The sequence below is a fragment of the Botrytis deweyae genome (assembly GCF_014898535.1).
Source record: "Botrytis deweyae strain B1 chromosome Unknown BDEW_011, whole genome shotgun sequence".
NCBI classification, from domain to species: domain Eukaryota; kingdom Fungi; phylum Ascomycota; class Leotiomycetes; order Helotiales; family Sclerotiniaceae; genus Botrytis; species Botrytis deweyae.
In genome coordinates, this window is record NW_024066218.1 from 647,392 (window position 1) to 672,406 (window position 25,015).

Here is a 25,015-nt window from a genome sequence, read left to right on the forward strand (position 1 = left end):
ATCACCTTGTTAGGGATTGGTTTTTTGAAGTATTAAAAATATATTCTATTTTCTTGTAAGAATTAATAGGAAGTGATAGTTAAGTTATTATTAATTTTGAAGATGAGTTTTATCTGAAAAAAAAAGTGTTAAGCTTCTATTAATAGACTTTCCCTTATATTATTTTAATTAATTAATCGTTATAATTTTAAAAATATTTTCTTTCTTTCAGTCCGGTTCTATCTTACTGGATTCTAATTTAATCTCCTTAACAAGTAATATATGCAATTACGTCTTAGCTCTAAGCTCTCCTCCCTCGCTCCCTCTCCCTTTTTTCATCCGTCTTCTTTTTCTTTTCTTTCTTAACGTTCATTACTTCAATCAGAGATCCGTCATTATTCTTCAGCGGCTCTCCGTAGCGTCCCATCCGTCGCTTATTGCTCTTTTCTCCGCATTAATTACTCTGTCTTCGCTTAATTTTACTTGTCTGCCAACTCTTCTCTTTTTTTTTTCGCACAACTCTTCCTTTTTTCTTCACGTCGACTCATCACCCCTTAATCGTTGACCATCACTTCGACCTCCTTCATCCATCCTTTTCTATCCTACACTCACCACCAGTAATTCACCTCACTACTCCTCCTCCCCTCCCTTCCCATATCCTCTCATCTCCCGCTTTTTCGTCTTCTTTTCCCTTCTCCCCCTTCTCTCACTTTGATCTTCTCTCCCTTTCCTTCTCCTTCCTCTCTCCCTTACCTCTTCGCCTCCCTCCCGCCTCCCCTCCCCCCGTCGGGCGCCTACTTCCTCACTCCTTCGCCCTTCCCCACGGCTTGCCGTGCCCGGGGGCTTGCGGGCTGGCCCCTCTCTCTCTTCTCTTCTCTTCCCTGCCCCTCGCCTTCGCTATTATCTCCCGGCGGTCCTCGCTCGGTCTCCTGCTCCCTTTGCTTCAACCCACAACCCGGGCGGTCTCTCCGTCCTACCTAAACTAGATTGACTTGAGGTATAATCATAAGGATCACACCTTCTTTATATACCCTGATCGGGCGAGGTACTCGCCTAATTAGGTATATAGGGCACACAAATGAAAGGAATAATATGGTTTTAGTAATCATAGGAGTGAGTACTCCGAAGGAGTACTGGGATTAGTACCGTAAGGTTACACCATACGGTGAATTCCGTAACAATTTAGTATTATTAGATTTAGTATTATTATATATATTTATATTTTTATTATATTCATATATTATATTAGTACTAGCCGTCGGGGAAAAAGAATTTAAAGACGAGAATTTGGAGGATTTTAAAATTATTATAATAATTAATAAGAATAAAACAAATTCGACGAATTCACAGTCTGAAAAATTCCTTTTCCCCGACGGCTAGTTTAAATGAACTAAACAATAATTTGACTTATTAGCATTTTTTTTTAAAAAAAAAAACCAAATTTTTTAATATATAATTGAACTAAAACTAAACTATTTAATTTAAATCATCTAGTTCGTCCTGCAGTCCGGACTATTAGACACACTGGAGGAGATCATCTATTCACCATAAATATACATTGGAGGACGGACCCATTGTGTCAAAAAAATATCATGGACCCGGTCTCTATTGACGCAAGTCAAGGAGAGGAGATTCGCTGTCAGTTGGAAACACTTTGGGGAGATAATCAGTACATTTCATTCAAGAAATTTAGTCACAGGATTATGACACGACGCATGATCAGGCGAATTTCAATTCTTCAGACCTAATTTAAGTTCAAGGCTAGCAAATCAGTCATTTGAAGATATCTTTGATAGCATTTTATGCACGTCCACTTTCTCAATTGCTACCTCTCTCTAAGAAACTATGGGTCCACAAATCCATACACCTACCCTTGCTAAGTTTCAAATTACTCCCTGGTAATAACAAATTCCATCATCAACACATCCGTTCCCATGTACGCAGTCTCCTTGGGATCATTACCGAGTTGCTCCCAAGTTAACAGTCTCGATTCCGTTTTCCATTGCGTTCCCGTTCTCTTCCCAACTTCATCCCACACCTCCTTCCAAGTCTCTGGGGACTGAAGAAGGCACCTGTATTTAGAGCCAGGGGGGCCAAGTAACTCCCGTTGCTTGGGCACGCCGGCTTGGTAACCTAGTATCAAACTCCCTGGACGATCTCGAGACAATTTGACTAACTGCGTAGCCCCCTCGATTTGGTTCTCTAAATTCCACTGATGGAAAATCTGGTTCACTAAAATGACATCCATCGTTCCGTGCAATGCCTTCAACTTTTCACGTGGTTGCAACATATCATCTTCAAAAAAGTCAACTTTAAAAGTATCCTTGTCACGAAAAAACTCATAACCCAAGTCCCAATGATTGACAATGTCCACGGCATGGAGCTGGTCTGTAGGCGCACCATTTAGGTCCCACACCAATTGACGTAATTCTTGGCCGAGGAAGCATCCAATATCTATGAATGAGTCTCCGCCTTTGAGTCGGGCAACAACATCTTTATACGCTGGCGACTGAGCGAGAAGATTGTCAAGGAAGCGACCCAAACCTGTGCACGGGTATGGACGAATTGCCCATGCCTTTTCACGCTGTACAAGAGTCAGTTTTGGTCAACACAAAACGCACCAGCGACGTTCATGGTCGCCATGTAGAGGAGACGGCTCACAATGTCATATATGTGTTGACGAACATCCTCCGGCGAGATCTTGCTATAATTCTCGAGAAGTCTACGACACTGTCAAGTAGCATTAGCTTAAGAGTCTTGCATTCTTGATATGAGGCCAGCTTACCTCGGGAGTGATTTTGTGATCGATGTTATCGAGCCACCACTTGTGCTCCTTGCTTGGAACAACCCTGTTGATGGGATCGGAAATTTTTTCGTTGCCGTCGGCTGCAGAGGGTGTGGGCATTGTGGTAGCCATGCTTTTTTGGATCAATGATGGTCAAAAGATTTGGTATCACAACAGAATAGAGGTTCTCAATACAAATCACCCATCTCTGGAGATTCAAGGAGGGAATCCATCCCCTTTATATAGTCCACATGGCCTCATTTGTCACATGCTTGACAAGGCTATATGCAGGATATTTCCGATCTGTCTAATTCTGGAAGCTGTCCAACAGTTGGTTGCAATTCGGAGCCTAGTGCGGTTTGAAGTTCATGGAATCAAGCCGTGATGCGCTGGAGATTCGATAGTGTGGGAAGGGGTAGGTGTGTTCAACTGACATGTCTAAAATCGTTTTAAATTCCTACTTTAATAATAATATTGTGTTACATCGGTCGATTTTTCATGCTACATTGATTGATTCTGTGAATCTAAAACTAAATTATTCCGAGCAAGTTTATTGAGCTACTGTGATAATACATTGGCGTTAACCCCCCCTCCCCTTCCCCCTCAACCCGGGAAGAAAAATGTGTGACGCAAATAGAGCACGCCAGATTTGTTGGAATTTTGGGATACTCAGGCGGCCAAGATTTATACAGAGATTTGTGAGCCTTTACTCACGGCTCGAAGCTCAATTTCATCCTCCAAACTATGTCCTTGTTTCCTTGCCGATTTATTCGCCGAAGAACTCTGAGAGTTTGATCGTAATGAAAAGATTGATTTGAAAGAACGCACAACACTTTCAGGGCTTTTTCCTTGGAACAAGGGGCGAACCGTAGGAAGACATGCTCCGATGATTGCAGAACTCGATTCTATCACGCACCAGACCACGAGAATGGTGTTGGCAGCTGCCTAATGTATTAGATCAGCCACTCCAGTCATATGCTCAAGGTACTTACCAAGGAGATCTCGGGAACCGTATTCAGTATCAAGTTCAAATATACCTGTAAGAACTGCCCGAATCATGCCAGCAACAATAGACCTATATCGATCAGCAAATTGTTTAGAGCCATCAATAGTGAACAACTGTACTCACAAGATACCAAGTGCGAAGACCGAGCACAGTGCAAGTCTTGCACCCATCGACATTTTTAGCTTCCAAACGACGGGTATTGGAGTGAGAAGAATTGCAAAATCGGTCAAGACATCAGTGATACAGAAAATTGTTGTTTCCCAAGATTCAGTGTCGCAATATTGAGCAAAAAGCGTGCCGTTTGTCCAGAAAGCCGACATATGTGTACCACATTGAAACAAAACTGCGAAGAAGAAGGAGATAGTCCACAAGATTATTATCACACATAGTATCGCAGACCAGATATTGAATTGCCTATTGACTACAAAAAGCCGGCGATACAAGAGGACCACGCTGAGTTTTGTGAAGCCGAGAGCGATGGTATGCACGATTATCACAATGGTGGTAAACTAGGGCCAGTCAATGAGTGATCGAAATAGAGAATCGAAACATTTCATCAATAATGACTGTCGTACCTCCACTTGACGTCTTTCTCGCCAGGTAACAATTTCTTCTCCTGTCTCAGAGTCCAGCTGTGTATGGTATCCAAAAAACTTCTCCGAAGCGCCTTGTAGTTGATTAGCACCAAATCACGTCGGAAGCAAAACTTTCCTAGACACTAACCAGCTAGAATGATCCCACTCGCTGCCCACATACATAACTAAATTGCAAACTTCAGTCAGTCGCTGAATTCAAAAGAACATTAGGGGTGGGCAAGACCTACAAAACCAAGAAGAATGGTCCAATCGTCACTTTCAAGTTTGTTCTTTCTTGTTTTTCGAACCCAAAAGCGCATTGCTACACACATAGTCGCAATGAGTGGTAAGAAGATGCATGCAGTATAAACTCCTGCCGGACCTATCGAAGAGGGGAGCTTGATCATTGTGGAATGCGACTTAACTGGAATGTTTGATAAAGACTTGCAGATATCACAATAAATGGGTTTCTGTTGTCGAATATGGGGAGATCTTGACCTTAAATCCTACCACCTTCAACAATCATCCTTGCCATTCAAGTATAGAAGTGTCGGAACTATTTTGAGAACAATCCTCATCACTGTTTCCGTATGTTGCAATGCGGGTTCAAGTGAGGTTGCATCGATGAAAAATATGTGCTCCTGCGGCGAGGCACTTGAACTCATACGGGCAGTTTCAGGCACCTTCCAATGCTGAATGTTATCTCGAGGCAATATTGAGATTTCGTGGACTCCCCTCCCACACTCTTACCCATTATCCGGATCGGACTTCTTCGTGCAAGCGTGATTATCATAAGATTGTTGATCTTAGTGCCTGTGCCTCAATATGCTTGGTCTTCTTCAAGCAGGCTCTTCTATAATCCGACACGCATTCCGACTACCATTTACGGCTTCAGTGGCCATCTTGAGGTGTTGGAGAATGCCACACTCTTGCTTAAAAGCGACATGAAAGAGGGGCAACGTCGATATATTCATAGATTGAGAAACGAACTAACCAAGACCTTTCTCAAGACCGAGATTAGTACATTCTTGTAGAAGCGAGAGTGCCACCTTTTGGAACGAGAAATTTCGCAACGGAAACGATGATTGGTGATAGATAAGATGGTGGTATTGAATGTTCGGAGGGTATAAGGAAAAGAGGGGAGGGGTCAATGATTCATAGGTTCACGCCCGTATTTTGGCCCGTCCCGATCCGCTCTTTGCTGCATAACATATATCTAGATATATATCTAGATATATATATATACACATCCCTGTAAAATCAGATCTTCAAACCTAAGGAGGGGGCCTAGACGTTGTCTGTCGTAAATTCCCACCAATCAATAGTCCCTTCACACAAATCGGTTATTGCGTGCAAAGACTTGCGCCAAGGCGGCACGGTGCGGCGCGGTGCAGAGCCGTTACTACACTAATTCTTTTGCATACAGTCAACTCCGAAATACATCCAGAGTCACCAACATCACCAAAATTGCCAGGAACGGAACACATTACCAGACGCCTCGCCCTGAGTTTCGGAGACGAGAAATCATTACAACGCTCAAGCTATCACCGAAGAAGTCACATACATGCTGGCTTCACTATAATAGGCAGATGAACAAAACTCAAAGTTCGTTCGATATGCATGCAGACAGTCCGAAGCTCCGCAAAATCACCCTCGATTTGCCGTAGATTACCATGTTTAAACACAAATCAGTACAGTTCATGGTGCAGGGTAAAGCAAGTTATGGTTTTATTGACTGTCCAATTGACTATTCTATAGGCCAACCACTGTTGAAGTGAAACCCTGTTACCACCTCCATCTTTTCTTCTCGCCCCGACGATTTGCCATTTAATCTATTCTACAAGTGTTGAATCTAGCCCGAATGTCAGCTTTTCGTTTTCCACCACAACAAAGAAGTGTACCTGCCTTTGTAAAATATGAGAGAACTTTGATCTACAAGGGACAGGCGTCTACCAACCCACACCCAGAAACGCTGTCGGCTCGGATCTTAGCACCATCTGAAACTCCCACCTCAATGGGAGCAGCGTAGCTCACAGCCAAAAGGCTGAGGCAAGTGAGAGTCATAGCTTTGAGAAATCGCATTTTGAAGTTAAAGGAAGCTGAGCAAAATAAGATTATATTTAAATTAATGTGAGAGTGGAAGCAGAGAGTGCACTACTTACGCGTGGGGTTTGAGGTTGGCTTTCAAAGTGTGAAAGTTTACTTGAGTTGGAAAATTGTTGATTCTGCAAGTTCGATACTACGAGTAGTGATTCAGCACTGAAGTGGGAGTGATCAAGGGCTTTTATACATGGCATGCGATGATGGAATGCGGGATTGAAATCGATGAAAATAGCTTTTCAAATGAGTTAAGTTTGATCTTGAAACCATGGGGCTTCGGGGCGGATCCGTCGCCAACATTTGCAAAATCAATATTATGCACGCTCTTATCTTGCAAAATCCATCATCGTATCTTCTTTGCGTCGTGCTCCATGACCAAGCTGCCACATGATGAGCCTGCAATCTGTTCTGACAATGGTTCCACGTATGCCATCGCACCGAAGGAAGAAGGTATCATTGTCGACGTTGCACCGTAAACCTGTATCGAACGTATATAAGACCTAGAACATCGGAGCTAGGTTTACTCTGGATCGTGATATCTGCCCTTGAATCACAAGACACGCATAACTAGCTAGTATTTTCCATGATGCCGATAATTTGGCGCCTTGGCAGTCCCGACAGTGTGGTTGCAGAGCCTTCCCCAGTTCATACCAAGTAAGATTAGTAAATGTTGTAACTTTCATTGGATAGTGTATGGTATGTTCGGACTCATAGAAATGCCGTCTTACATCCCTTTCTTCAAGGCTATTCTCGCTGAGTTGACTCGAACGATTTCTTCAACATTCGATATAGCAAATTCTTGGAACCGAGATGCATACATAGATACTACCTTGTCGGGACTTACTGCCAAATTCAGAGTTCCATGCGTCAGAAGAGTTCTTCAGGCCCTGTGGCAAATGTCTCCATTGAGGCATGATAGCTATCTTGTCGGAATTGTTCGGTTAGCATGGTATCGACTTTCATCATTCAGTAGGGCAGAAAATTTCTAACTACTCGCGAATCCCCCCGTTCTCTGTGCCAGCTCACAGTTACTCTTGTTCTTCCTTTACTTTCGAAATATCATAATAGATTATTGAACTATCAATCTGTCAAATATTTTTCTTTCAACAAGCTTGATGATCTCGCGATGGCTACGTCGAAGGAAACTTATTCTATCATCCCAAGTCAACAAGACTCTTCTGACTCTGACTGCGAAGAAAACGACACTTCTCAACTTGGTGGACTGCTTTCGGAGAGTCCAAAGCAAGTCTCAAGGAAGAAAATCCGTAGAGTTCTTATACCAATATTTGTCTCTTTTCTTATTGCCACCATCATAACACAATGGGTTCTACTTGCACGAATCCGATCCATTACTCTGAGTGGATGCTTCCGTTCCAAAGGTCAGGCACCATGAGCCATAACTGTTATAGTAATTTGGCATCAAAAATGATGATACTGATTACATGTAGAGATTCCCGCTCTTAGCTATCAACGAAACAAAGAACGTCAAATAGGATCACCGAGCGCCTACAATTCCAAGAATATGACCGAAGCCGATGAAGCATGGCGGACAATGCTCACAGGGCATGGGATCATTTCCTTTCCAGAGAGTTACGCTACAGAGCACAACATGATCGAGACACTTCGCTATTCTGTCGAGAGTCCCGAGGCGGAGAAGAGTCGAGTGTATCTTGTCGAAGCGTACCATGCCATGCATTGTCTTGTGAGTTTCAAATCCGCTGGAGAATTTAAGACCGTAAGCGCTGATTTGAATAGCGAATGGTCCGTCTTCACTACAGAGCGTTGGAGACCGGTACTTCCTGGGACTGGGATGTTGCTCACGATTATCATTGCTTTGATTCGCTTCGTCAATATATCATGTGCAATCCAGACTACACGCTTTGGTACATAAGTGGCCATAGAGTTAATGGCTATATGCAAAAGAAGACCTGTCAGGATTGGGATGCTTTGAGAGATTGGACAGAGGAGCATACTAGTAATTATTATGATCAGTATGACATGGAACCAGGCACCATTGGAGATAATCTGTGGTACAACTATCACGCTGGAGACGGTTTGCCAATTGGCAGTCTTTAGAGTACGCATGGGGGTTTTAAAGGACATTACCACTGTTGGACATGTGATGTGATGTGCATAGTATGAATCTCTTGGGGTGGAGGCTATAGGAAGTTTGAATTCAATTACTCTTGTGATGCTTCGTCATCGCAAATGAAGAGTTCGCCACGTCTCTCATCCATACCACAGCTCGAGACTAGCTCAATACTTCACCTTCCCTTCTATTGGTATTCCTATTCACCCATGCAAACAGCCTTATGCCGTTAAGTCCAATTGAGATAATGTCAGAATCCTTGCTCTGCAGACTTCTTCTCCTGGAAACTGACAGCAACAATACTGACATCGTTTCTCCCATTGTAATAATGGACCTCGTTGCGTCCATCATTTCCGAGCCTCGGATACACTCGGGAAACCCATGGTTACCGAAGGAGGGACTTCCATCGCCGGTTGCTGTCCAATCCATCACAGCGACCTTTTCCAGCTCCCACGCAGCGTCTTTCATATCTTCGATAATCTCTCAGATCATACGACGTTCTATCTCGGATGGTAGAATAATAGTCCTCATCCCCACAATTCCCATCGCATCACTGCCCTTTCTTCCAAACATTCTCTCAAAATAGCCATTCATTCTAATCTCTCCCTTCCCACCCCCCCATAAGGAATCATCCCCTGCCCCCCATCCACCCTCCTCCACACCATCTCAACCCTCCTCTCACTCTCTCCTTCCCCTTCAACCCTAACCCATCTCCCCTTCCCTTTCATCTTCTCCTTCTTTCCCCGCGCCGACAACCTCATTTTCATAAATTGCACTTCGGTGTTGAGTTTCGCGCAGAGAGATCGCGTGCGTGAGAGGGTACTTGAGGAATTGGGACGAGGAGGAGAAAAGGTATGAGATGAGAGGGTGTGGGATGAAGTGTATGAGTTTGATGTGGAGAGAGGTCTGTTCCGATTGAAATTGAAGCTACGGTGGGTGGAGCTGGTGGTGGAAGAATAAGTCGAGGAGGTCTGTGTAGAGGTTGAGGTTGAGGGACGGAGGAGAGGTGTATCCATTTCCATGTTCATTGTGGATTATTTTGAAGCTGTTTGAATTGTGACGTGAAAATGGGAAAAAGGAAGATAGACGACGAACTCTATACCGTCGTAGAACTTGGAATTTAGAAAAGAGGAAATATAGAAATTTTGATGCACCAGGCAATCAATGTAGAATTCAAGATGTTCGGATTATTGCACTCTGCCAGGAAAGCTAGGCACTGAAATGTATATCATTGAAAACCACAGAAATCTCCACAGAAATCTCCTCTTTCTTATATACACTTCCATTGCCTCTCTCGCGTCTACAAGTTACCAAAAATAAACATATACGATAGAAGTCCTACCTGTTACTCAATGAGTTCTCCGGTCCAGAGTCAACAAACCCATTCGATAAGCTCCAACAGATTCGACTTCAAACCTGCGGCTGTGAATTGTAAATGCTTTCGGATCGAACAGGACAATGATCTATAGATGCATCAATATGATTGGCATTGGGAGACTTGAAGTCAGACATCGGGGCGGTAGTAGGACCGGTTTGCTGGGAGAATATTGTGAAACGGGAAAGTTATAGGCTGTGGATTATTCCAGGGGGCTTTTGGGCGCTTGATGGGGTTTGAAATCTTCCAGGGGTAAGGAAGGTTGTTGATTGACTTTTGAGTGGCTCGTTGATTGTTTGGTGAGAGATGACAACGACAACAACAATACTAATAATAATAATAATAAGTTTAAAGGCAATCAATAAAGTCTTCTTGATTTTCAATTCTTCGGGATTCATTAACTGATCAACCAATGTATGAGTCATGAGCTTTCAATTCACAAGAGGTCTCCAGCACTCATTTGAAACAAAACAAAATGATAGATATCCACCCGAGGTAACGTGACCTACACGATACCAAAGTATGCAATGCAATCAATCCCTCCTTGTTGATTGAAAGGCACGCGCGAGGCATGGTACGAGATGCGGCCCTCTAACTCTCCATACTCACTCTCTCCTCACTCCTCCATGTTTGTTCGCTGCGTTATTCGTCTCCAAACTATGCTTGGTCCGGGATTTTGTAGGGCTGGAAGATTACGGAGTAGACACATTGACAAGCAGCAAAAGCCAATTATTAGGTAAGAGATACAGAAAGACGTTGGTATGAGATGCCTCTCTGCTCATTTATATTCAATTAATGCGCGACGGCATCGGTAGTTAGTTAATTTCACGCAAGAGTGGAGATCTTTCCGAGCCTTTGCCTCACTCACTCACGGGAACGCACATTTTCATGGTCCGGAGACGAAATTATATATTCAAGGAGATTGATTGAGTAAGATTACCCCGATTAGCAGATTAGACAGCGTGGCAAGTTCAACATGTTCATGAACGGGCATGGGATGGGCATGGGCATGGGGATAGACATGATTACCAGGTAGGTGTTTCCATATCCATATCCGTTTCCATATCATTTCCATTTCCATTTTTATATTGATATTGATGCTTCGTTCTTCTTGTTCCTCTTCATCTCCTTCGTCCGTACGTACGTACATCCATCGATAGATATCGTACTTCTTCATGGAACAACACAGACACAGACATTACAGCAAGTAAGACATTCAAGTCAACTTTCTTCAACCCCAGAACTTTATACAATCTCACTTGGATATCCTCTTCTCTTCCTTCCTTCACCACTCTCTTCACTCCATTCGTTACATGACCTTCGTTACATTACATTGTAAGATCTCACCAGAAACAATCGAATCCCGAATCCCCCAAACTCTCACTTGAACACTCACTACCCACCTCCGGCTAGGCTTATTAAGAACGCTTTGGGCAGCCTTGCAGTATATTTTTAAAAAGTTCACTTCACTTGTTTCAAAACGCGGAACCCTGCAATTTCTCCTTAACACCGAGGAAATTGTTTGACACTCAGAAGGTCTTGCTATTGTACCGGCCAGTATTAGGTTATTCATACCGTGTTGCTTTGAGACCTTTGACTTGAAAAATCCTCGTCTGGAAGGAAATAGGCAAAGGGATTCGGAGGATTTCAAGGCTATACCAAGTGAATAATCTTCGACTGTTAATAATATCACATTGGGTTCACGATTCATAAGGACACCTGCCATACACGTTCCTGACACTTACATTACAGAACAAGCAAATATGGAGACAGCCGAAGAATACACTGGACGACCCTCCTTCACCAGAAGATCTCCATCTCCAACTGGAAGGCCTTCGCCAGCCATAGGAGCAACGGGAAACTCGGCTCGATGCGTTTCGACAGCCTCCGAAGGCTCGGTCTTCTCTGGCAGATCAAGTGCGATGAGTCGTGCGTCTGAGCAAAGTTCGGTTGGAAGCTCAGTTTCTCGATCTTCGTCTGCGAGTTATGGAAATAGAACATCTATGGCAGGTCAGGAAAAGCCGAAACGACGCGGTTATGTTCGACCACAAGGAACCAATTTTGCAAAGTCGGCACAATCGAGAGAGAGCGTTTTGAGCTTGGGAAGCATAGCACATTTACAGTATTACTTCGCTCGAACCGGTCTGCTGGACGGGAAAGGTGGGCGATTAATGAAGAAGAGGAAGGATGGTAGAGAGACTCTGGATTTATCGGTCTTGGACACTTCATTCCTCGTACCTGGCTCGGGGTCTGATGCGGACTCATCATATGCTTCCACGGCTAGCAGCCCAGAGCTCTCTGCTGCACAATTTGGCGGCATGATGACGGATAGTCCTATTCACGACTATAATGAGGATGTGGATGAATATTTTAGCGGCGAAGAAGACGATAATCCTTTGCACATGCTCCCTCCGACAGCAAGTACCTATATTCATCGCGAGAAAGTCGTTGCACCTCCCCCAACTCTGAATCAGCTTAGACAGGGCTTGGTGGATGCTCTCAATAATGCTACTGCAGCTTTAGAGGACGCAAAGCATGCAAGAACTCCCCCGGCCTCTCCCCTACCCACATCCAAAGTCGAAAATGCAAATCCTGCAACCCCTGATGCTAAGCAGAAAGGGTGGTTTGAGGTACAGGGTATGAATATGCTGGATATCATGACTCTTGCTATTCGTGCCGCAAAAATGTACTATACCGCGCATGAACATCCCGAGCGCCTCTTAGCAATCAAATCGGAGAGAGAAATTCGTGGAGAGCTATTATCTGTCCTTGAGGTTTTAAAACGTATGGCTACTCGAGGATTTGCTAATGGAATACGTACCGAAGAAAGGGAAACGATGGATAACTGGGTTGACGGCGTACGTAACATGCTTAGACGGGAGAAAATCCTTGAGGAAGAAGAGCGAAAATTAATAGCGAGTTGGACGTGGCTCCATGCCGATGGTTGGGCAGGAAAGGAAATCGAAAGAGAGTATGCATTCTTAAAATCCATGGATCCGGAACCCGATACCCTGCCACCACTATCATTAGTGGACGATGTAAAAGATGACAGTCTCCTTCCTACACCATTTCTGGCGGAAATGAAAACTGGCCTAAGATTAGTGAAGCTTCACAATGCAGCAGTCAAGAAAAGCAAAAGACCATTTGGAGCAATATCTACATTCCATACTGAATTTAACAAGCCATATCGATCAGCCGAGAATCTACGATTCTGGGTCAAGGCCGCTGAATTGAGATGGGAAGCAGATGTTAAATTTGACGTCATGGGAGTTGTAAATAGCGAGGACCGTGATGCATGGGAAGGATTCGAAGAAGTAATTTGGAAATGGTGTCGAATGGTCAGGGAAGAATTATCGGAAGAACTCAAAAGACCAAGAAAAATGTCTATTAAGGTCTAATTGTAATGGACTAATCAACCGATTTTTGTTATGAGTTTTTTATCTTCATGTATTTTCACGCTAAGGCTAGGGAGGGAAAGAGAGAGTTCTCTTTTACATACCGATATTTTATTGCACATAGTTAGGGTGGACTTTATGGAGAGAGGCTATCGGACATATAGGTTTTATGGGCATATATTTTGTAGTGTTTTTTTATATTTCTTTCATCCGCGCTTCTTGCGCACTTTGTTTTTTTGTTGCAGTCTTCTTTTCACTTCATTCGCACTGCACTGGCTTTGAAGGAGTACTATACCCATACATACCCACACTCCCACAACTTTTAGCTATACATACTAGTACATACCTTAAGTACCTTTTACAGAGCTGTCCTCATCGTGTGACGATGAGATGAGATGGGCAAATAGAAATATCAAGTTCTCGTTAGCTACCTCATCAATCCATGTACTATTGGTCGTGAAATCTCATCCCCGTCGCATCTTTACCCAAAGCGGAAAATTCACTCGCGCTCAGATCATGGTGGTTTGTGGTGATGTGATATTGATGATATTGATGATGTTTTTTTTTTCCCTTCTCTTGTGATTTTTCTAGACTCTAGGTATACTGAGATATGATATTGAATCTGGAACGCTTAAATAAATAGAGACGTTGGCGCAATAATGCAATGCGGGTTTGATAAACTTGGTGCGGAGTTCTGGGGTTGCATGTGGGGAGAAGAGGGTGGAGGGAAGGGGGGAACTACGACTCATCTGGTCTGGTCATTGTATCAAGATGGGAGATGTCATCGAGCTAGGTAGGGGAAAGTTAATAGTGAAGAGAGAGAGAGAGTTTGAATGGCATTTGGAAAGTTGATTTGGTGTGGTGTGCTGTGTTTCGAAGCGTAGCGAAAGAAACTTATACCTTGGATTTTATGGTTATGGAATTTTTTATATCGGTAGGTAGTGAGTGAGTGTATATGTGTTTTATTTTTCGAGACTCAGAAATCGAATTTGTGTATAGTTAAGTAGTTGTATGATGTGATGTAATTAGGTATATAATGTCTTTTTTGAATTCAAATTACGATATATGAAGAATGAAATGTATAAAGAAAAGAGAAGAGGGGAAAGCTTTATCTTTAGTCTTTTAGTACCTAGGTACTTAAGGCTTATTAGATTAGATACTTAATTTAGTAATATTGAAGCTATATTGAAGCTATATTGTATGCTCTAAATAGGTATTGACGAGTTTATTCGCTTTGAAATAGATAAGTAGGTATTCTTTTTGGTGTGTGTTCTAATTTTGAGATGTTTTTGATATCTTATATAATAGAGGCTTTGGGGGAAACTATATATTGATTGGGGGTTTCTTCTTCTTTTTCTTCTTCTGCTTCTGCTTCTGCTTCTGCTTCTGCTTCTGCTTCTGCTTCTGCTTCTGCTTCTGCTTCTGCTTCTGTTTCTGTTTCTGCTTCTGCTTCTGTCTTTCGTTTTTCATCTCTACAAAAAAATCCTTTAATCTTTAATTTTCACATCAATTGAGATCGTTTTCTTTCGGGGAGATATTCTCATATGATATGATATAATCAGATACGACGATAACTGTAATCTATACTCAATCTATACTCTTCAAGGCAAGCAGAACGACAAATCACTATCAAATCTATGTCTGACATCCCGCGTAGAGCGAAAAATACGATACCACAGCCATCTCGATCTGGATCGAAAAGGATTTCGACAACGACAACCATCGCATCCCAAACCATCTATTGTTCAAAACAGCCAAATACAACCCAACACTACCTACTCCCTTGCGCCGATTTCAGAAATCCAGCAACCATGGGTTTCTTCCAGCGTGCCGAGGAGAAACTGTTCGGATGGTATAAAGTAATTAATGAAGGGCGTCCTTACTGTCTCCAAGATATCCATCTAGTTAGAACCGCATCGCAGTCATCGATTACGCTTTCGGGTTACAAAGATCGCCGACGATTGGCGAGAGAGGTTGAGAGGCAGGAGCAACAGGAGAGTGGGACTCACTTCAAGGAGACTTGCAGCTTGTTTGAGCATATCTTTGATATGTGGATTGGTTTGTGCAAATGTCAAGGGAATGGGATGAGGTGGAATGGGATGAGGAAAAACAGAGCGAGGGGAAGCAGGATAGTTGCGTCGAAGATGCTGAGCATGTCGAGCATTCTGAAGACCCATAGTAGTATTTAATTCCAGAGTCGAGTTGGAAAGACATCACAATCGGCGTTTGAATAATGGGAAGTGTTAGCGAACTTGAAAGATAGCAAATGGAAAGGTCATGGAAGCGTAGAAGAACATTATCCGAGTCGAATAATTTGAGACATCCAGAATAGATCACATAGTTAGAATTTCATCTTGACAAACGCAAAATGATAAAATGGTAACAATGCATGCTTTTTCATGATTCAGTCTTTACACCTAGACCTGCCGAGGTACAAGACATGACAATGTTTCCATCCGATATCACCAACCAGAATCTTTTATTCTTCATGATTCAAGACGTTTTTAACATCTGAATCATGATATCTGTCTAACAAGCAATAATTTAGCCTTACTCCACTTGAAGTTAAAATGACAATTTTGCTGATCACTTGACATCACATGATGGCTACTAAACAAACTTAGAGGGTGAAATTCCACCATTGGTAAAGTGAAACGCGCTAGATCTGAGTCCGCTTCACGACGGCGTGCTTTTAAGTTTTGGAGTTTTTTGACGTATTATTGCGATATGCCATTTAGTATTTAAAGATTCTTTCTCTTCAAGAATTTTTGATTCTTTCGTTGATTATATACACATCTACTTTGGTTGCTTGCTAAACGAACATTTCACAAGATATAATACTACACAATAACATATCTCAAAATCAACTATAACCCCAATCTTCGCCAATTAAGAAGCCGAACAACTCAAAGACACAGTAACCATGGGCGCCAAAGAGTTATTCTTCAAGCTTAGAAAGTTTCAAAACGGAATTAAACCTTCTTGCGCTCAGAATCCGCAACTCCAGAGGGTCTCCACGAATGAATCGTTAACCTTTTCTTTTTATGAAAGAAGGAAGGCGACCGAGAACAGATTGGCAAAGGAAAGAGGGGCGAGAAACTTTTTAGTAGAAGAAGAACAAAGGAAGAGGAGGAAAGACGAGAAGAACCGGATAAAAAATGAGGCAAAAGAAGCAAGACAGAAGGTAGCTGAGGAATACGCCATGGCCGGGGGTCAATTAAGTTTGCAAGAGATGAATGCCCAGCTAAAGAAATCGAAAAAGGAAGAGAAGGCAACGAATGGTTGTTTTACTCCTAGGAATCCTGATGAGGACGATATTGATGGGGAGTGGGACTGGAAAGGCGATGCGGTGAGCTTGAGAGAGTGGGCTTAAAGTGATAGGCAGGGAGGCGAATTCACCATGAATGCTTGGGGTTTGAAGATTTGATGAGAGCGAATTTGAATAGCAGCATACTGGAGTTTGTGGCTTGATGAAATAACAATGTTTGTTATCAAAATTTGATAGTAATATGATACCATTGAAATGGAAATTCAGTGGAAATGCAAAACCTCGTGACAGAATGGACATTGTGGACGACACTCAAATATAAGGGGTTTGACTGCAATACACCATGCCGTGAAAGGCACTGGTATGCTTGCTGTGAAATGAAAATAAAAGGAGGTTCGAGAAAGCGTCAGGGAGAGGTCAATAGACCTGCGATGATGGGAGGTATCAAGCGTCTTGCACAACTACTGGCTAGACCTGGCCGCCTGAATACCTTTTAAGGATGCAAGTGCTCATCCTGAACTTGAAGCCACTTGCTTCAGATAACGAATACCTTTTTGCTTGATAGTCCAATCATTTACTTATTTTCTTCGTCGCGAAGGTTTGGGAAGGCAGCAAGAGAAGGAATGTCTGAGCATTCGATAACCTTGAATATAGGAACCTACATTCACCGTCGTAGTTTCAGTCCCTTGGAAGAAAGAGGAGACTTGATACCTTCGTATAGAATGATGAGAAGGGAGCAGGCCTCGAGATGGCATGATCGTACTTGCCTCATCGATGACATGAGGTAGACAATGTCACTGGATGCTGTAGTGATAAAACTGGATCATTTTTCACTATAAACACACCTCACACACAGAATGTAAGCTTGCCATTGGTTCTAGCCTCACACCCCGCCATGTACTAACAAGAACTATCGTCTCCAAAAATGAGAATGACAATGAAAAAAAGATGAAACCAAAAATGAAAATCCCTGCCCAACACGTCTCGCGTCGCGTCTCCCCATATTTTTCTTCTTCCACTCACCGAAACTTTGTTTCCGCCGCCTTCCAAAACCAAAACCAACGCCAAATCCGAACTCTAATCTTCAATCACACTCGCTCACTCCATTTCAACTATACCCTCTTTACCAAGTTTCTCTCCCATCTTCCCATCTCAATGTCCACACTTCCGCCCAATTCTCCAACCTCACCACTTCCCAAACGTCAAAAGACTTCGTCCTCGAGCTCTCCGTCAAAATCCACTCCCGCAGCCGCTGCCACCTCGTCCCTCCAAGAAATCATGTCTTCCACTCCAAGCACCGCGCCCGCGCCCACCACAGCTCCAGCACCGGCAACAAACGGTGCGGCCCCAGCCCCCACACCCCTAAAATCATCTACCCCTCCCCCTCTTCTCATTAAGAAACTTTCACCCCGCGCCCGTCTCCCTACACGAGGCAGCGCTTTCGCTGCCGGTTACGATATCTACGCTGCAAAAGAAACAGTTGTGCCTGCCAAGGGAAAGGTTTTGGTGGATACTGATATTAGTATGGCTGTGCCAGATGGAACTTGTATGTTTTTGTCCCCCGCTCTGCCCCTCTCTTCGTTGTATCACTTTATCTTCACGCAATTAATTACCTCGTTTAACTAATACTCTGTTCAGATGGCCGCATAGCCCCACGCTCTGGACTTGCCTCTAAACACATGATCGATACTGGCGCTGGCGTAATCGATGCTGATTATCGAGGTCAAGTAAAGGTACTCCTTTTTAACCATGGCGAAAAGGATTTTGAAGTAAAGGAGGGCGATCGTGTAGCACAATTGATTTTGGAGAGGATTTATACACCAGAGGTTACAGAGGTTTTGGTTTTGGAGGAGAGTGTGAGGGGTGAAGGCGGCTTTGGAAGCACAGGCTAGATTGTGAGGAAGGGAAGAAGAAATAAAGTTTCGAGGGTCCAGTAGCTTGGATTAGTGGAGATAGTTAGATATACCGTGCTGTGCACACTTTGAGGAAGGGAGACTGTGGCTTGGGAAGGAATAGACAAAATGAAGAAATCTATCGCTGTCTATTATGATGCATCTATGTTTTCAGGATATGTAAAGTGTAGCTCCCCCAGGGTCTAAACACTTTCTGCTCTAAATTTCACCACTGGATTCTTCAGAAAGTGCACATTCCTAACCAGTCTCACCTCAGCCGCCTTCGACCTGACCAACCCCTCTCTCTTAGAATCCTCATCCTTTGCCCTACCACCGACAACATTCTTCCACTTCTCAATCTCCTCGTCTCTTGCGATCTTTGTCTTCGCAAGCACTTCATGCATACTAGCCAAAACCTTTTCAGTGGCTCTCGCAAGCGGTAATTCGGTAGCCTCAACCTCATCGTCACTAATCCACGCATCTTTCTCCAATAGTCCTTCCACATTACATACTGCCTCTTTAAATCTCACCAACATGAGCGCTGCAAACATATCACCTGTTCCACTAAAGAAGCAATCAATCGCCGGTATTTTGATGCTAAAAATTCTAGGTTCGGCTGTCGATGTCATAGTCGAGCCTACGACGGAAAGATGGGGTTCCGCACCGGGAGATGGAAGTGAAATGGAAGTGACCATTATATGAGGGATTTTATATACTTCGTGTAATGTCGTTATGGCCAATTTAAGTGTATCCATATCCTGAATTTTGACACCAGATAGTGTCCTACGAGAGTTAGCTAATTTGTACTTCATTCATCTCTTCCAGAAATCACCGCCCTAGAAAAAAAAGATGGGTGCCCTACTCAACCTCAAATTGATTTGGTAAAATCAAATCCGCATCTTTGATCAATGCTTTATAAGCTGGCACCACATCCTCCGCTACATATAATTTCCCGTTGTCCCCCATGACCGGATCCAACACCCAGAAGAAGCTTCCGGGTTTCATTGTAGTTTTTAATTTCAGATCGCGTGCTATTGTGCCAACGGCTTCCACAGATGCGGCTCCAGGCAGATAACCCGAGAGCATCATATTGAAATCGTCGAGGTATGAGTTCTTGAGTCCTTGATAGAGGTCCGATATCTCAGTCGCGGTAGCGCGTGTGCCTTTAGCTTGTCCATAACCTAGATGGTTGCCTTTAATACACCTGTCAGCCTTATGTTCATCTGTTCTCCGGGTGGATTCGCAATGGGACGTGTATTCAGGCTAACATACTGAACTGTACTGTATTCAGAGCAGCAACTTCGCATCCGAGAGATTGCATAACGAACGTGGCCATAGTATTTCCGACATATCTTTAATAACATTATATGATTTAGTCGACTTGCATACAAAATGTAGAGAAAATTTGTGACTCATGGGACTCACCCGTAAACAACCTTGAGCAGACAACGTTAGTTCAGCAAAAGTCGCGTAAGGGTGGCCTTCCTACATGACTGGCAACAGCAAGAACTCGTGTATCTGGTACGGGGAAATCTTCAGACATCTTGCTGATTTGGCGGAGATGTTGCTTCGTGAAGAAGAGAGGACTGTATCCGAGATATCAGATCGAAATGCGCCGGAATTGCTAGAAAATATTGGCGAGGGAGTTTCAATTGCGATATCCAAGTATCTCAAAGACAAGAGAAGAAATTCAGATACAAATTTTGTAAGCTAAAAGTTCATTGCTCAAGAACGTTTTGTTTCTCAATGAAGGGAAAACATTAATCTTATCATGCTCTAGATTTCATGCTGACGATATGGATAGTGGGGCATCAGGTTTGCCCCGCGCTATCCTCAATCCAGGAACATGCATGAAGACGAGCAAATTTATGTGTGTAAACAGGAGATGACAAAAATGTTATAAGAAAATTGTTCTCCGATTCTCCGAGTGTACCTTATTATTGTTTTTTAACAGATTCTATAGAGAAATATCAACGAATTGCTTCATCGCATGCCATGAACTGAGCAATAAAACCAATCATGGCACAATTTACCACGACCATTGTCCATATCCATAAACCAACCCACGCGCCATATTGAATATGCTGTAAACTTTGATATCATTGTTCATTAATCCTTTTCGACAACCATACCTACTCGTCATCACCAATCTAGAATAAAACGTTAGCTTCTCTAGATCTGAATACTAGATGATGCATGTAAACGTACCTTTGGTGCCAAGTAAAATCTTAAGTAACTGCTTCCGGCAAGCTGGTATTCCACCAAAAGAGGAACCTCGTTAGACAAGCAAAGTTTAACAGACTTGGACAAACCAGCAGCCTTGCAGAAGTTGACCAAGTATTTGAGGGAGAAGGTCAAGGAGACCGGCTCGGTAAGCTCGATATCAACGTTAAGATCTGGTTTGTCGACATTGCTATGGCTGCGAAGGGTGACAGCACCATTGCCAATATCTCCAGCACAGGAGAACTTAACACCATCTTTTGAAGCCTCAATCGACACTATTTGGCAAAAAATTAGTATCAACTCTCATTTGTGAGGGATAGGAAAACGGGGACACTGAGACATACCAGACTCGGACAAAGCCATGAGATCGACACAGATTCTCTTGAACTCCGAACTTGGCATGTTGATGACTGCCGCATATTCTGTATCAGGGATACCCAAATGCTCTTGATCGATATCCATCAACTTTAAATCATATTCGCTCAAACGATCACTTTCACTGCTCTCAAATACCAAGTTCAAAACATCTGGTGCATCCTCGGCCTTGATGGTGAGGATATCCTCGTTTTGCGCAGCTCGTAGAACCTTTGTGAGAGAAGTGAGATTGACACCGAGGGCGACATTGCGGTCACATCGATAAGGAGAAAATCCTTCAGCCTTCAGCATCATCGATACGAGCGCAACGTGCGAGTTATCCATAGCTTGGAGCGCGATTCCTGAATCATTGCAGTCGAAGTTGCAGTCTTGAACGAGATCTTTGATGGCATCGACAACCTAGATTATACAATCAGCATAAAAGAGGATGCCGAAGATTATTTTCTCTTACCTTCTTGAGGAGGTCTGCTTGTTCGAGGCGGGCTTCCAACACTATTGCATGGTTAGTATTGTAATGTCAGAGGGTGGAGTACTAAAATTGTAACATACTATTAACGGTATTGAAGTCTGCAAATGCAAAGAGATGAGTATTAGAAGCTTATAGTGAAGTTGTTTAGAGAGCGTTGTTTGTGGAAGGAATATTCTGGATTGCAAAGTTGATTGTTTGACTTTTTGAGATGGAAGGGCTGCGACGCGGTCTCGAGAAAACGCGTAGAGTGGTTTTTTGGCTGGTGCACAGACCTTGAATACAGACCAATCACAGCGGAATGAGCTTGCAAATGAATTTCCACCCTCGCTTGTGGAGTATCAAGTCCAGCTAGAGCTCAGTACGATTTATGCTGAAATCCGAATGCTTCGAAGTCATCACGGATTGTCTTTTGAATTCTGATACCAATGATTTAAAAATGTCAAGTTAACTCTTGATTAGAAAATACAACTTGAGTATTCAGGTTCCCTTAGCATAGCTAGCCACACAATTCATCATCTAAGTGTTCTTAATCTAGCGTTAGCAATCAGACAGCTATACGCTCATCCAGCCGTATACTTGATTGGCATGAAACTTCTTTCTAGAAACTGGCAAGCTATCATGTTCACCTCTAGTCAGGGACTCAGCAGATCAATCTTTCTGAGTGTTGGTTTTTCTTTTTTTTTCTAAAAAAAAAGAATCGCTTTCCAGATACCGGTGAGCCATCATTGTATGAGACTTTACTCACCCGAATGTCTCCTCCAAATCAATCTTCTAATTGCTCGAACTCTATTCATACAATTCCAAAATCGCTCTCAGATCACAACTATTGCCTGACCAGTACCAATAAATCATTCTTCTGAAAGTTTAGATTTAAATCATACATTCTATAGTTTACCTCCTGGAGTCACTCTGAAAGTCATGATTTTTGACATCAAATATACATTCACAGCAAATTGATTGTTTATTGTTTGAATTCTAAAACTATCTTCGAGCCACAATTTAACCTGTCCCTTAGCACCCTCCCCATTGTTTGACTGACATTCGGATATTCAGTTATTTATCGAAGAGGTCATTCATATCTTCTAGTTTGCATCCCTTTGTTTCTGGGACATAAAGCCATGTCCATACCCCAGACAATGCACAAAACCCCCCGAAGAAGACGTACGCCCCCCAATTAGTATATACTACTAGCGGCGGCGTTATCAGACCAATGATGAAATTGTTCCTAATTGATTCAGTAATTGAAAATCTTCTGAAGGGGTACCTTCGCTAGTTAGACTTACAGCCAATTAGAGCAGGTGCTTAGAGCGACGCCTTTTGCACGAAGATCGCTTCGAAAGATCTCCGATGGCATTGCCCAAGGAACAGGACCCCAGGATGCTCCAAAAATCACCATGTAGAAGAGGAGAAATGCTACACTGACCCAGGCAGCTGCTTGGTGGGTATGCCAGTCATAAGAAAATAGGCAGACCATGACAGCTATCATAACATGGCTAATAGTCATAAAAAACGAGCCTATGATCAATAAGGGCCTTCTTCCATATCGATCCATTGTAAAGAGACTAGAGCCTACACCAACGAGCCTACGCTCGGTTAGCATACTAGCTTCAGGGGGTAATCCACTGTTCCAAAACAATACGAGCATTCAGCAGGCAAGGAAAATAGACAAGGGCTTACTGGCAGATATTTAGAACGCCCGACATGATAAGTTGCATCTCTGACCCCAAGCCCATTCTAGCAAACAGAGTTGGAGAATAGTAAATTAGGGCATTTATACCGACGAATTGTTGGAAAAACATGATAAGTATACCAATGTGCGTGCGCTTAATAGAATCCGACGCAAAGCAGTCTCTCCACAAAGCTATTTCGAACTTCATGGGTGAGTTTATAAGATTTTCGTGTTTCTGTAGGTGAATATCTCGAATGTGCGAGACTTCGTTGCGTATATGACGTGCTTCTTCCTGGATCCTTGAATCGGTTTCTGGCAATTGTCTCAGCTTCGATAGGACTTTCAAAGCCTCATCATCACGTCCTTTGGAAGAAAGCCATCTTGGTGAAAATGGAAGGAAGTACACCCCGGCTCCCAAGAATAAGGCAGGAACGATTTGTATAAAGAAAGGAAGGCGCCAGCCCCACTCGCCACTTAAGTATCTTGTGCCGAAGGTTATCCAGAAAGCAACGACGATTCCTACAACAATGGAAAGCTCCTCTGCATGACTAGTTAGCACTTTGATTGTATGAATTGTACTGGACAATTGAAACCACTTGCCCATGACGAGTAATGCACCACGAATTTCGGGCGGTGCTATTTCCGCGATATATATGGGCGTAACCATTGAGAGCATACCAATACCAATGCCTCCCACGAGTCTGGCAATGATAAGCATGTTGAAGTTGACAGCCGCAGTCTGCAAAATGCTTCCCAATAGGAATATAACCACAGCGATTATTATAGAGTATTTCCTCGAGTATTTATCGGCAATCCAACCCTGGTTTAGAGCCCCGAAAAAAGCCCCAAGTTCGATCATAGCTGTCAAAATGCCCTTCCAAAAGCCGCTAGAGTGAGGGCCTATACGAGGAAAATCCAGAACGAAGCTTTCCATGACAAGAACGACAGAGACCACGCCTTGGTCATACCCTGGAAGGAGTTAGAACATTAAGATAAGTTGGGACATTCAAATGTTGTGATTGTTGTAACAAAAGCCAACAATTAAAGGGTCAGATTGTGTCCGTACCAAAGAGAAGTCCGCCAACCGTACTCAAAACGGCGGCCTCAGCAACGTAAGGTGAATCGATAATGCCTTTGAGTCCGCTCTCAACGTAGGGACGATAGGAAGCTTCCATGTGCTCTTCTTGGTCATTTGGAGTAGTATTCGAGTATGCAGAGTCTTTGGTCGTTTCAGGTATATCGGGCGGGGCTAAAGATGCCATCTTGTCATTTGCAGCTTTTCAATGTACGAAACAGTCCCAGAGATTGAGAATAAGCCGAATGTGCTGAGAAGTTTCTTAGGGTTAAGAGGATGTGAAGATGAGGTTTCCATCGACTGCCACCATTGCCAGGTCACTCACTGAGTTACAGTTACCCTGCATCGTGCTTGACAGTTTTTGTTCATGCCAAAACAACGTTTGATGAAAGTGCGACCACATACCTAGTACCTACCTACTTGAAGGCACAGGAGAGTAGAACCAATGCTTTTGATCGAAACGAATCAAATGCGCATGTCTCTGCTCTTGATTTCTTCGCCTTTAAAGATTAAATCAAGAGGTGTTAAAGCATTTAAATGGCTCTGTTTGGATAATTTGCTCTTTTCTTTTCTTTTCTTTCTTTTCTCTTCCCAAGAAAACAAAATTCAAGGGCGATTCATTTTTTGACTGAAGTATGGCGACAGCATCATAGACTCCTTCCTGCAGTTATGGCTAGGTAGTCATGAGTAGCCCACAACCATCTGATTCATGCGGGTCGGAGGGAAATTTCCCCATGATT

The 25,015-nt window shown here is 43.1% G+C and overlaps 7 protein-coding genes across 7 annotated transcripts; 3 read left to right on the plus strand and 4 right to left on the minus strand.

Annotated features, from left to right (window-relative positions):
* Positions 1–1,642: 1,642 nt before the first annotated feature.
* EAE98_005649 (uncharacterized protein) lies at positions 1,643–2,962 on the minus strand. Its single transcript, XM_038953271.1, has 3 exons — positions 2,765–2,962; positions 2,641–2,709; positions 1,643–2,563 (listed from the first exon to the last, which is right to left on the minus strand). Exons 1-3 carry the CDS (start codon positions 2,894–2,896, stop codon positions 1,868–1,870), a joined length of 897 nt encoding a protein of 298 aa, XP_038810372.1. The 5' UTR covers positions 2,897–2,962; the 3' UTR covers positions 1,643–1,867.
* Positions 2,963–3,448: 486 nt separating this feature from the next.
* EAE98_005650 (uncharacterized protein) lies at positions 3,449–4,752 on the minus strand (the record flags this gene model as incomplete). The annotated part of the gene is made up of 6 exons (XM_038953272.1): positions 3,449–3,705; positions 3,757–3,839; positions 3,894–4,279; positions 4,346–4,437; positions 4,494–4,530; positions 4,594–4,752. The coding sequence occupies 6 exons, from the start codon at positions 4,750–4,752 to the stop codon at positions 3,449–3,451; spliced, it is 1,014 nt and encodes a 337-aa protein (XP_038810373.1).
* A 2,819-nt stretch (positions 4,753–7,571) lies between these two features.
* On the plus strand, positions 7,572–9,131 carry EAE98_005651 (uncharacterized protein; the record flags this gene model as incomplete). Its single annotated transcript, XM_038953273.1, has 3 exons — positions 7,572–7,824; positions 7,894–8,147; positions 8,201–9,131. 3 exons carry the CDS (start codon positions 7,572–7,574, stop codon positions 8,519–8,521), a joined length of 828 nt encoding a protein of 275 aa, XP_038810374.1. The 3' UTR covers positions 8,522–9,131.
* Positions 9,132–11,672: 2,541 nt separating this feature from the next.
* On the plus strand, positions 11,673–13,307 carry EAE98_005652 (uncharacterized protein; the record flags this gene model as incomplete). Its single annotated transcript, XM_038953274.1, has 1 exon — positions 11,673–13,307. One exon carries the CDS (start codon positions 11,673–11,675, stop codon positions 13,305–13,307), a length of 1,635 nt encoding a protein of 544 aa, XP_038810375.1.
* Positions 13,308–16,121: 2,814 nt separating this feature from the next.
* On the plus strand, positions 16,122–16,677 carry EAE98_005653 (uncharacterized protein; the record flags this gene model as incomplete). Its single annotated transcript, XM_038953275.1, has 1 exon — positions 16,122–16,677. The coding sequence occupies exon 1, from the start codon at positions 16,228–16,230 to the stop codon at positions 16,675–16,677; it is 450 nt and encodes a 149-aa protein (XP_038810376.1). The 5' UTR covers positions 16,122–16,227.
* A 1,990-nt stretch (positions 16,678–18,667) lies between these two features.
* On the minus strand, positions 18,668–21,927 carry EAE98_005654 (uncharacterized protein; the record flags this gene model as incomplete). The annotated part of the gene is made up of 11 exons (XM_038953276.1): positions 18,668–19,247; positions 19,327–19,657; positions 19,737–19,816; positions 19,890–19,900; positions 19,954–20,050; positions 20,498–20,548; positions 20,601–20,614; positions 20,673–20,962; positions 21,032–21,461; positions 21,514–21,554; positions 21,894–21,927. The coding sequence occupies 11 exons, from the start codon at positions 21,925–21,927 to the stop codon at positions 18,668–18,670; spliced, it is 1,959 nt and encodes a 652-aa protein (XP_038810377.1).
* A 657-nt stretch (positions 21,928–22,584) lies between these two features.
* Positions 22,585–24,462, minus strand: EAE98_005655 (uncharacterized protein; the record flags this gene model as incomplete). Its single annotated transcript, XM_038953277.1, has 4 exons — positions 22,585–22,756; positions 22,815–23,114; positions 23,209–24,169; positions 24,267–24,462. The coding sequence occupies 4 exons, from the start codon at positions 24,460–24,462 to the stop codon at positions 22,585–22,587; spliced, it is 1,629 nt and encodes a 542-aa protein (XP_038810378.1).
* Between the last annotated feature and the right edge of the window lie 553 nt (positions 24,463–25,015).

Bases quoted from the DNA above. Each gene is read 5' to 3' on its own strand.
- EAE98_005649 (XM_038953271.1), bottom strand. From the start codon at position 2,896: ATGGCTACCACAATGCCCACACCCTCTGCAGCCGACGGCAACGAAAAA. The intron at 2,710-2,764 runs GTAAGCTGGCCT...GCTACTTGACAG, and splicing joins ATCACAAAATCACTCCCGAG to TGTCGTAGACTTCTCGAGAA. The intron at 2,564-2,640 runs GTGAGCCGTCTC...ACTCTTGTACAG, and splicing joins GTCAACACATATATGACATT to CGTGAAAAGGCATGGGCAAT.